At 44.3% G+C, this 12,358-nt stretch overlaps 1 protein-coding gene across 1 annotated transcript; it reads left to right on the top strand.

The window, feature by feature from the left end:
- The first annotated feature begins 5,777 nt into the window (after window positions 1-5,777).
- On the top strand, window positions 5,778-11,805 carry LOC105059689 (ATP-dependent zinc metalloprotease FTSH 1, chloroplastic). Its single transcript, XM_010943096.3, has 5 exons — window positions 5,778-7,229; window positions 10,379-10,625; window positions 10,705-10,888; window positions 10,997-11,168; window positions 11,411-11,805. Exons 1-5 carry the CDS (start codon window positions 5,883-5,885, stop codon window positions 11,630-11,632), a joined length of 2,172 nt encoding a protein of 723 aa, XP_010941398.1. The 5' UTR covers window positions 5,778-5,882; the 3' UTR covers window positions 11,633-11,805.
- The last annotated feature ends 553 nt before the right edge of the window (window positions 11,806-12,358 follow it).

Here is a 12,358-nt window from a genome sequence, read left to right as displayed (position 1 = left end):
CGATGGCCAGGCGGTGCTCCATGACTTCCGTGTCAATCCCCGGCATGTCTGCTAGAACCCAAGCGAAAACGTCCGCATTCTTTCGTAGAAAGTCGATGAGATGCGTCCGCACCTCTTCCCCTAGGTTGGAGCCGATCTTCACCACATGCTCCGCATTTCCATCGTTCAAAGGGATCAGAACCAGATCTTCGATTGGGCCGCCCCTCTCCTTAGTGAGGTCGTCGCGGGCATCCAGCCCATCAACTGGACAGGGGTCGGATTGGTCGCTTCTTTGCAAGGCTATGTTGTAGCAGTGTCCGGCCAAGGCTTGGTCTCCCCTGACCTCTCCGATCCCCTAGTCGGTAGAGAATTTCAACTTCAAATGGTAGGTTGACACGATGGCTCGGAGAGCATTGAGGTCAGATCGGTCGAGGATCGCGTTGTAGGTTGACGGCGCCTTCACCACCAGGAAATTCACCAGAGCCCGGGATTGCCTTGGATATCGACCCGCGGGCCCCAGTCAAAGTTATCACTCCCTCCACTGGGACAGCATCGCCGGTAAACCCTACTAGAGGGGAGCTAATCGGCCTCAAATGGCCGTCAAGGATGGACATTCTTGAGAAGGCGTCGTAGAATAAAATATCGGCCGAACTCTCATTGTCGACAAGAATGCGGCGGACGTCGTAATTAGCTATGTTCAGGGAAACTATGACCGCATCGTTATGAGGAAATTGAACTCCCTGAGCATCTTCTTCGATGAAAGTTATGGATTCCTCGATCTTTTGCCGTTTGGGAGGTCCGGCCAATACGCCAGTCGCTCCCCGTCGAGATTCTTCCGAGATAGTGTTGGCGAAATCCGTCGGAGGTCGATTGTCCGACCGCTCCATGCTGGCAGCCATCGCCGGAGGATATGGGACCTGGAAAACTGAAGGTGAGGCCGGAGCTTGAGATCTGGCCGCGGAGGCCGTGGGTCGCCGTGCGGATGCTTCGCGAGAAGGCATCAGGCGAGGATCTAGTGGGGGAAGGAGGAGTGGATGTCAGAGAAGATGATCGAAGACGGTCCCGCTGAGCGCTCCTTTAAGAACAAGGGTACTGCGAAGACACAGCCCCTTCCTCTAGCGCCAATCCTGTTGGTGCAAAAATCTGCCTGTGTCGGAGAAGCTGGAGTTGAGGGAGTCGCGGTCACCGTCGGGACCTGCAAAAGAAGTCTAAACCGGAGGTGGGGTTGCTCCGACAAGACCCTCCGACGCTCAAGTCAGTTTTCTGTCTCAACAAGAATGGAGTGCTTGAACAAAATTTTAGCAGAGTTTTGGGATAGAAAATAGAGCTTAAAGAATAACGTATCTGGGGTCCCCTTTTATAGACGGGGAGAGTAGAGGATTGATAGCGACTGTCTATGATCGCCTCGTCGTGGGCCGTACGGGGCCAGAAGGAATTAATCATGAAGAGTAATGGGGTGGAGTCGTGGCTGTCATCATGGCTCGCCACGTGGAATCAGTTGCGGGTAGCGGAGCGGCGTCCGTTGTCGCGACTCGCCAGGGAGTAGTGGAACTGCACAGGATCCGCCGTAGGGAGTGGGGCAGAGTCGTGGCCGTTACTGCGGCCCGCCAAGGAGTAATGGAGCCACGTAGGATCCACCGCAGGGAGTAGAGCAGAGTCGTGGCCGTTACTGCGGCCTGCCAGGGGGTCCAGACTTGTCGGCTGAAGTTCGGTTGGAGTCTGATTTTCACAGAAGTCTGGATGGGGATCATTTGTCGAGGAATTTAGGCCGAGACCTTCAGCAGGAGTTCAGGGCAGAAGTCCGGCTCCCGTGGGGGCCCCAACAAATCCCACCTGTAGCTGGAGTCAGAGGCGAAATCCGGCTCCCGTAGGAGCTTGGACGAAGTCTTCCTGCAATCGAAGTTGGAGACGGAGTCCGGCTCCCGTAGGAGTCCGGACGAAGTTTACCTACAGCTGAAGTTGGAGACGGAGTCCGACTCCCGTAGGAGTCCGGACGAAGTTTATCTGCAACTGAAGTTGGAGACGGAGTTCGGCTCCCGTAGGAGTCTGGACGAAGTTTACCTGCAGTCGAAGTTGGAGACGGAGTCCGGCTCCCGTAGGAGTCCGGACGAAGTTTGCCTGCAGTCGAAGTTGGAGACGGAGTCCGGCTCCCGTAGGAGTCTGGATGAAGTTTACCTGCAGTTGAAGTTGGAGACGGGGTCTGGCTCCCGTAGGAGTCCGGACGAAGTTTACCTGCAGCTGAAGTTGGAGACGGAGTCCGGCTCCCATAGGAGTCCGGACGAAGTTTACCTACAGCTGAAGTTGGAGACAGAGTCCGGCTCCCGTAGGAGTCCAGACGAAGTTTGCCCGCAATCGAAGTTGGAGACAGAGTCCGACTCCCGTAGGAGTCTGGACGAAGTTTACCTGCAGTTGAAGTTGGAGACGGGGTCCGGCTCCCGTAGGAGTCCGGACGAAGTTTACCTGCAGTTGAAGTTGGAGATGGAGTCCGGTTTCCATAGGAGTCCGGACGAAGTTTACCTGCAGCTGAAGTTGGAGATGGAGTCTGGCTTCCGTAGGAATCTGAACGAAGTTTACCTGCAGCTGAAGTTGGAGACGGAGTTCGGCTCCCGTAGGAGTTCGGAAGAAATTTACCTGCAGCTGAAGTTGGAGACGGAGTCCGGCTCCCGTAGGAGTCCGGACGAAGTTTACCTGCAGCTGAAGTTGGAGACGGAGTCCGGCTCCCGTAGGGGTCCGGACGAAGTTTACCTGCAGTTGAAGTTGGAGACGGAGTCCGGCTCCCGTAGGAGTCCGGACGAAGTTTGCCTGCAGTCGAAGTTGGAGACGGAGTCCGGCTCCCGTAGGAGACCGGGCGAAGTTTGCCTGCAGTCGAAGTTGGAGATGGAGTCCGGCTCCCGTAGGAGTCACTCCTGATACGAACTTCGGCTGGGGGGGTTTTACACCCAACACCTACCATCTTCATAGCCAACACAATAAGAAACGTAGCCATCCTCGAAGATTTTATTTTTGAAGTCTTAAGATTCTTTGTAATCCTCGATGGCCTGCTTCCGTGCCCAACTCAAAGCATCTTTGGCCAACTGTGCTTCTTCCTTAGTGGAGGTCAACTCTGCATCGGCCAGTGCCAAACTTGATTCGGTGTTTCGATGCTTTTTTCTTTCTTCTTCCAACTCTTTAATCCAACTATCACGATCTTTTCGGAGCCGACTAATTTCATGCTTCTTCTTCTTTATTTGAGACTCCTGAGATTTGACAGTCTGCTGTGTAGATTCTAACTCGATACGAGCCGACTGCAATTCGCCTCTCGTCAATTCCAACTTGGCTTTTACCGACTCCAATTCGGCCTTCATGCGAGAGTTCTTCTCTTGATAATTTTTCTCTCGCTCAGCCGCCACCCGAAGTTGTTCAGTGGCTGCTGCTTTCTCGGCATTCGCAGCCGCGACTTTCTCCATCCACATTTGGCGAAAATCGATGATTTTTTGATATCCACTCTCCAATACCTACATATCAAGTGCTAGCTGACAAGAAAAAAAAACAAATCAGGTCAAGTAAAAAAAAAGAAAAAAAGAAGAAGAGCATCATCAACTTACGCTAAGCATCATCGGATAGAAGGATGAAAATATTTTAGACATAGTCTAATCTTTTATATTCTCCTTATCAGTCGGGAGAAGTGCAACTTCGATGAGTCGTTTGGCCAATTTTGGATTGGCCAAAGCCGACTCACCTGCAGGAATTTGGACGTCGAAAAGTACAATGAAGCCTGTCGATGATTCGTCATCAGCGAAAATAGCCGATGCCTTTTTTTGCTCTTCAGTTGGTGGTCGGTTACTTAAAGCTGCCATCTAGTCGGGTGTTGATGGTGCCCGAGATAGTATCGCCCTGATGAAGATGCCCGAGGTATCATTGGCATAACAATGGTCGGTTCTGGTTCAGGAGCTTAGATCTTACTGCCGAGGAGCATACTTAATATAAAGTGAATAATCCTCAACAGCAAACATTACGAGGCACATGTTCTCATGGCTAATTTAGAAACTTGATTAATATTGTTCCATTAGTCATGATGCACACACAGATACATTCACACACACACACACACACACACACACACACACACACATATATATATATATATATATAGAGAGAGAGAGAGAGAGAGAGAGAGAGATTGATTTTGTTGCATTTGATTGGATCTCTATTTAGATAAGGCAAACCTCGATCGGAATATAAGGATAGTATAAGTAATATAAAAATATATATATATTTTTGATCGCTGATAGTCTTTAAATTATATGATCTTTTGTATGTAAGTAGTCTAAAAATAGAAGATCATATTTAATAGCTTAGATCGTTAATATAAGACTTTCATCATATAAACTTGGCTATATTTGAATGGTGATCTACTTGAGTGCAGCTCTAAAATCAATAAGTCAATTGATGTAAGAAGGTGATCAATAAATCAACTAGAAGGTGCATGATTGAAAGCTAGATCAGACTCAATCTACTTACTACTGGCAAGTTCTTGCGTTCATATTACCACCTGGATAGGCATGCATGGAAAAGAGAAGTTGCTGATGGATGGTTCCTTAAATACTCCACTTTTAGACAGAAATACATTGTGAATTATGGGCAAGAAATCATTTTCTTCTCCAGAGATTCAGTTAGTTATGTTTCACTTGAAGTAGTGGGACGACTATATATATATATATATAATAATAATAATAATAATAATACTTTAATTGTTTTAGAAATCATCAAGAAATTCATTTGTATGAAAAGCAATTACCTGTAAATTTGTTTTCGATCCAATACAACAGGGAAGGCAACTTTATATAATCTATTAGATAAAAGAACATATAATTAATTAATGTAGGAGAGATTTTTCAATACTAATGCTCGAAAGGAATATTAACGAATTATCATAATGAGAGCCCTTCTACGATGCATGCTCACAATATTTTAGCCACTAAAATCAATAGGAACTAATAAGAAGACTTACAAAAAATTATGGAGTAGGAAAAAATAAAAAAGTTATACACAACTTTAGCTATATATATATATATATATATATATATATATATATTTGGTATATTAGGACAATAGTTGAAAAGAGAGGAGGCATGCCTGAATATTAGGACAGAAGTGCGTGTAATTATATTACATGATACCTAATATTTCAATATTAATTGCATTGGAAAATCATATAAAACTGGATTTACCATGAACAATTAAGATAGAAAAATGGGAAATATATAATCGACACTGACAATTTTAAGGAGAATTCATCATATTCTGAGAACAAAAATGGACGAACCCAAAATTTTTAGAAACCTAATGGTTGATTATGAGTCCAGTAATCATGAACGAAAGTAGAGATGTAATATGGGCCGGATCGAAGGCCCAGAAATTCTACATTACTGACACTGAGAATGACTGCGTCCTCATCACTAGAACCACACAGATCTCAGAGGGACACGCTTGTGGTTCAGAAGCATAGAAGGACAAGGACAAGAGGGAAGTTTTAAGCCAACAGTTGGGCTCCAGCCCACTCGAAGTGATGAATCGTAGCCCATTTGACATCCTTTCTTCTCAAAAAAAAAAAAAAAAAAAAAAACAAACTCCGCTACCAATTTCCCCTCCCCGCTCGCGGCTCTTCTCCTCCTCTAAAAATCCTCTATTTTCCCCTTCCAAAACCTCCAAATATCAAGACGAGCGGACACAGATCACTCCACGTAGAACCAAATCCCACAACACCCTCCTTCGGCCTTCCAAGCTCCAAATCACACTTTTTTGACATTTATTGCCGCAAACCCCGTACCCCCCACATCACCCATTTCTCCTACTCGACCCCTCCCTCTCATCGTCCCGCTCCGGTGGAGCAGAGCCCGTCAAAGCACCAATATACTCTACCAATGGCTTCCACAAGCCTTCCCTCCCTCTCTTCTAGTCTCTACGGCACCCAACTCCGCCCCAAAAGACCGAAAACCACCCCCTCTGTCCCCCTCTTATTCCATCATCCCAGAACAAGACCCAATTCCATCCAATCCTTCCTCCTCCCTCCCTGGAATAAGAAATCCAAGAATTCCCAGAATAATTCCAACTCCGATTTAACGCCTTCCGTCAACGCCGCCGTCGCTTCCTTCCTCCTCTCCACCCTTGCCCACCAACAACCCCTCGCCCCCGCCCTCGCCGAGGACCTCTCCCCTCCCCCCGCCTCCCCTCCCATCCAAATGGAGTCCGCCACGAAGCCGAGTCCCCCTTCGAGTCCCTTCTCCCAGTCCCTCTTGACCGCCCCCAAGCCCCAGTCCTCCCCGGACCTCCCCGAGGGATCCCAGTGGCGCTACAGCGAGTTCCTTAACGCCGTCAAGAAGGGCAAGGTGGAGCGCGTCCGCTTCAGCAAGGACGGCGGCGCCCTCCAGCTCACCGCTGTGGACGGCCGCCGCGCCACCGTCGTCGTCCCCAACGACCCCGACCTTATCGACATCCTCGCCATGAACGGCGTCGACATCTCCGTCTCCGAGGGCGACGGCGGTAACGGCCTCTTCGCCTTCATCGGCAACCTCCTCTTCCCTTTCCTCGCCTTCGCCGGCCTCTTCTTCCTCTTCCGCCGCGCCCAGGGCGGCCCCGGCGGGGGCCCTGGGGGACTCGGTGGCCCCATGGACTTCGGCCGCTCCAAATCTAAGTTCCAAGAGGTCCCGGAGACCGGCGTCACCTTCGCCGACGTCGCCGGCGCCGACCAGGCCAAGCTCGAGCTCCAGGAGGTCGTCGACTTCTTGAAGAACCCCGACAAGTACACCGCCTTGGGCGCCAAGATCCCCAAAGGCTGCCTCTTGGTCGGTCCTCCCGGCACCGGAAAGACTCTCCTGGCCCGGGCCGTCGCCGGCGAGGCCGGGGTGCCCTTCTTCTCGTGCGCCGCCTCCGAATTCGTGGAGCTCTTCGTTGGAGTCGGAGCTTCTCGTGTCCGGGATTTGTTCGAGAAGGCCAAGTCGAAAGCCCCCTGCATTGTCTTCATCGACGAGATTGATGCGGTGGGGAGGCAGCGGGGGGCCGGTCTCGGAGGTGGGAATGATGAGAGGGAGCAGACTATTAATCAGCTCTTGACGGAAATGGATGGTTTCTCGGGGAATAGTGGGGTCATTGTTCTTGCAGCGACCAACAGGCCGGATGTGCTTGATGCTGCTCTGCTGCGGCCTGGCCGATTTGACCGCCAGGTCACTGTCGATAGGCCTGACGTCGCCGGCAGAGTCAAGATTTTGCAGGTTAGTATGTTCAGCTAGTTACATTTGAAAGGATCTTTCATTACTTTTTTTTTTTTTCCCAGTTTCATAGTGTTCTTGCAATTGGAATTCCTTCTTGCTTCAATGCATTTCCTATGTGGATCTCTCTTGGCATTGCTATACTATGGAAATGTAGAACATCTTGTCTAGTTTTCATATTATTCAGTAACTAGTAAAAATTGCGAATGATGGTTTAGTCACAAGTATGTTGCATGTTTGCATGATTTTATTTAGCAAAAGATTAGACATAAGTTTTTTTAACTGTACTTGTTTTGTTATCAGAATCTCATATACCCAGCAATATGCTTGTAGATTATTATAGCCGTCATTAGGGAGTTATTGCAACAAAGAATATCACTGATGAACTTAAAGATGATCTGAATCGATAAAGGAAAGGACTAACCGATGTTTGGATTGGATGCACTAGACTGCATATGTGGATCTTGAAATCTATCTTGACTACTGCAAACTGGGGATTGGCTATGTAAACTAATGATACTATCAACTATTGGGCAGCATAGGCCTGCTTATTCTACAACATACAAGAGGGAACGTTTCAAAGTGTTAGGTCTGTCTTATGGGAAGTTTCTAATGGCGATATGACTAAATGTAAGGATAGATATGGCCCTTTACCGTATTCCATTTGGTATTGACTTATTAACACTTGACAGCTGATAACCAAATGGAATGCCTATTTTGTGTTTTTGTAAAATTTTTAAGTGATGTGGTTGCTCCTGAATTTTGATAAAAGTAGGGAGGTGAAAACTTCTTTTTCAACCTCTTGGCTAGAAATAGTGAAATAAGGAACAGTACCGAATTCGGGAATTTGACCTTGAGTACGAAGATATAGCAATGTAGCATCCGAGTAGCAGCAATCTTCTACTTTAAATATTTCACCCACTCTAGAATCTGGCTCCACATCTACACTTGGATTTTGAGACTTTCAACTCTCAACTAGAAATCCTATATTGGACCATTTCAATCAAAGCCTCATGGTCATCATCTGAACCTAATACAGTAGATTGATTTGTTGTATTCTAAATTCATGCCTCCTTGTTTTGTATGTACATATTGTTCAAGCATTCAATGTAACTAGAAAGAATGCGGCACAGGAAATTTTTCACTATTCAACATCTAATATTTGTTTTTCGTAGATGCATTCTATACAACAGAGATCCCTTCTATTTAAGCATCAGTTATCTAAATCAGTTTCAAATTTTACTCAAAGCAATATACATGAAGCGAACTCTAATCAAATGACTCAAGTCTTTTGAATAACTTCTAAGGCAAATAATGTTGACTAGGTAATGGTAAAAATAGTGGAGAGGAGTTTGCCTCCTCAACAGCAGAATGAGGGTTGATCAGGAGGCTCCCTAAGATAACTTTTCTATGTGTCGAGTCAGATTCCTTGAGTTTATTTGATCTTGGGCAGATGTCATGTGTTCCTTGTCATGCAGTCTTCCTATTTTTCACCAAAAGGTCCTGTGGTTCAACCCACCTCCTAATCATGGGCTCCTTTGAATGAAACTTCTTTAGCGCCTCCCAATCTCTATAAGCAAAGTTTTTGACACCTTATGCTACATTTGGTGCTTATTTCCTTCAGCTATTCTTGGCATGGATGAAAACATAAGACTGCTTACCATGCTTTGGTTGAGCACCAACAGATTACTCTGCTTTGTTTTTAATTGACCAAGTGTGCAGCAACATTTTATGTTCTGAATTGATTGGATACATTACAAAACTTAAGTGAAAGACTAAATAGTATTTGAGCATGCATTTTATAATTGTGTGCAGAGTAAATCATGTAATCATGACCACAACTTGCACATATGCAAGTCAGTTGGTTACTTGGCATAATGATTTGGTGATACTTCCTACTTCATAATGGAGTTATCAATCCATGTTCATGTGCACACCCTTCCTACTTTTGGATAGGTCTGCATGAGTTATTTCCTTATGCTGTTGCAGTAATTCCTTGAAATATTCGTGATTTCATGATTGAACAGCAAAATTTAATGCAATTTTTAAGGCTTCATATGTGCTACCGAATTTAAAATGTAATCCTTTTTTTTTCTTAAAGAATAATATTTCCGTATGTTCATTTCGTGGATAATAGGATGGTAAGAAGGTTATTCTCTTCTATTGCTAACTGATAGTCAGGGGAAAGGTTGTCTTGTTACAAGCCTGTGCTTGTCAGATCATGTTACAGCATGTGCATCATGCTATAGCATGTTGACATTCAATGAACACCTACATGTAAAATATGCCAGTATATTAAAATATTCACAACTCACACACAAAGATACACAGGTTTATTTGATTTATTGTCAACATTAACTAATTTCACACTGGCTTATCAATATTTGTTTAAAAAACTAAAAACTGTTTTTGATTAATATATAGACATGCAGAATAATAAATTATCCTAGATATGCACTAATTTTTGTTTAATGTATGTGCGAATAGTTTTGAGAGACTTGTCAAGCAGTTTCATAACTATATTCACACACCAACAACACAAAATAAGGTCAAAGTTCATGATGTGAATTTTTAGAGAAGGGGTAAATATGTTTACATAACAGCAGCATGTTCTAGGACTTGCACATATTGCCAGAACTGTGGGAAGCACATACAGGTAGAGCCTTAAAGTGAACAGAAGAACGACAGAAAGAATAACTGTAGACCGCCATTTAGAAGCAAGACTCTCAAAGATGCTGGCAGCCTGGCACAAGTATTAAACAGGAAAGAGAATATAATTTCATGTTGCTATATATTGGTATGTTCCAATACATCACTTTGATGCACCTCAATTCAATTCAATGTGCAGTGATACAGGTCGGCTGAAGTAGTACAAAATTGTGCATGCCTCTTATGTGCTAATATTATATTTGCACACAGTATATATTATAGTTAGGGCATGGGAATATTTGGGCACTATAATCATATGGTATTAGTCTGGTTTATTTTCTTCTTGGTTTGTAGCATGTACATAGACAAGGCATTGTGGCCTTGTGTAATGGTAGCATGCTAGTGTTGGCCTCTTCTGGTTCAAAAAATTTTAAGAATCTAATGGGTCCTGTCTTCTTTTGGATTTTGCTAGAATTATTTAAAATTCATCCTCCATTTTACAGGTGCATTCAAGAGGAAAGGCACTTGCAAAGGATGTAGACTTTGAGAAAATTGCTAGGAGAACTCCTGGTTTCACAGGAGCTGATCTACAAAACCTGATGAATGAAGCAGCTATTCTTGCAGCCAGACGTGACCTCAAGGAGATTAGTAAAGATGAGATTTCTGATGCTCTGGAGAGAATAATTGCTGGGCCTGAGAAGAAAAATGCGGTCGTATCAGATGAGAAGAAGAAACTGGTGGCATATCATGGTAAATTATCATCAACTAAGTTTCCTCCTTTAGTGTTTTTCCTAAATTCTAGTGAATAATCATGTCTTTTACCATGCAGAGGCTGGGCATGCCCTTGTTGGCGCTCTCATGCCTGAATATGACCCTGTTGCCAAGATCTCCATCATTCCTCGAGGTCAGGCTGGTGGACTAACATTCTTTGCTCCAAGTGAAGAAAGGCTTGAATCTGGACTATATAGCAGGAGTTACCTTGAGAACCAAATGGCCGTTGCTCTTGGTGGAAGGTTAGTTTTGAAATGAAGTAAATATTCCTTCTCCAGTTTTTGCTATTAGCTCTGGTGACTGAATATTAACGTGCATAATCACATGTATTTATGCTCACTGCTTTTCAGGGTGGCTGAAGAGGTGATCTTTGGAAACGACAATGTGACAACAGGAGCTTCAAATGACTTCATGCAGGTTTCACGTGTGGCTAGGCAAATGGTTGAGAGGTTTGGCTTCAGCAAAAAGATTGGGCAGGTAGCCATAGGGGGACCTGGTGGAAACCCATTCCTGGGTCAGCAGGTATGCCCATGTCAGCTTTTAGTGCTGATCTATTGGATATCACACAATAAATCACCACAGCAGTCTAAAATCTAACTCCCAGGCTCCCTGATAGGGTGGTGGAGAGCCCCATGTCAACCCTGTGACTTTTGTGTAAAATTTGTGTTACCAAATCATTTCTCAAGCCTTACCAATATTTCCTCCCTGAGTTGCCTATTGTGGCTAATATTAACTTTGGTTTCTTTGGCCCTTTGACCCCACAGATGTCATCTCAGAAGGACTATTCCATGGCAACAGCTGATGTAGTGGATGCTGAGGTGCGGGAGCTTGTGGAGAAGGCTTATTCCAGGGCCAAACAGATCATGACCGATAACATTGATATCCTTCACAAGTTGGCACAACTTCTCATTGAAAAGGAGACTGTAGACGGGGAGGAATTTATGAGCTTGTTTATTGATGGCAAGGCAGAATTATATGTTGCTTGAATGAGGATTTTTTATTATTATTATTTGTCTGTTGTAATTTATGTTCATAACACAAGGGAGCTGCCAGATTTTGCCAAGGACAAACCAAATGTACTGATGCAACCAGGGGAACTTTTGTCTATGGCACATTTTGTCCCGACACCTTCACTGATCACAAACAGTTAATTTCAGTACGTACTAGACTGATTGTTGACCTGTTTTGCTGCCCTTTAACCAAACGTATTGCTGTAGTCAGGGGGAATTTTTGTCCATGGTATAGTGGCAATTTAGTTCAATCTATCAGATATCTTATCTGATTTAAATGGAATAAATTTTATTCGATCTGATTAAAATTTAAAATTGATGTGAAAAAAATAAATTTGAATCAAATATAGATAATGATATAATGATACGTCTCATTCGGGATCTAATCTAATATAATCTTAATTTATATTTTTTTTAATTTATAATTATCTTATAATATTTATCTGTATCGGTCTAATCTGTATCTCTATTTAATTTGATCCGGTTTAAGATAAGTATAGAGCCAGTATATATATCGGGTTTTTAATTGTGAGGTGCTATTGACCGACTCCATCCATATCCAATTCATTGCTATCTCTAATTATACATTTTGTCCCAAACCCTTTACTGGTGACAAACAGTTAATCTTGTTACATGCTAGATTGATTGTTGACCTGTTCTGCTATCCTTTTGCCTTCTCTAGTCTTAGTTCGCTCAAATTAA

This window comes from Elaeis guineensis, chromosome 16 (genome assembly GCF_000442705.2).
Source record: "Elaeis guineensis isolate ETL-2024a chromosome 16, EG11, whole genome shotgun sequence".
In the NCBI taxonomy this organism is placed as follows: domain Eukaryota; kingdom Viridiplantae; phylum Streptophyta; class Magnoliopsida; order Arecales; family Arecaceae; genus Elaeis; species Elaeis guineensis.
Note: the sequence above shows the minus strand (reverse complement) of the source record. Positions and strands in the feature narration are given on the sequence as shown.

Excerpts from the sequence above, each read along its gene's own strand:
- LOC105059689 (XM_010943096.3), top strand. The coding sequence starts at position 5,883 with ATGGCTTCCACAAGCCTTCCCTCCCTCTCTTCTAGTCTCTACGGCACC. Across the intron at positions 7,230-10,378 it reads GCAGAGTCAAGATTTTGCAG|GTGCATTCAAGAGGAAAGGC; the intron begins GTTAGTATGTTC and ends TCCATTTTACAG. Across the intron at positions 10,889-10,996 it reads GCCGTTGCTCTTGGTGGAAG|GGTGGCTGAAGAGGTGATCT; the intron begins GTTAGTTTTGAA and ends ACTGCTTTTCAG.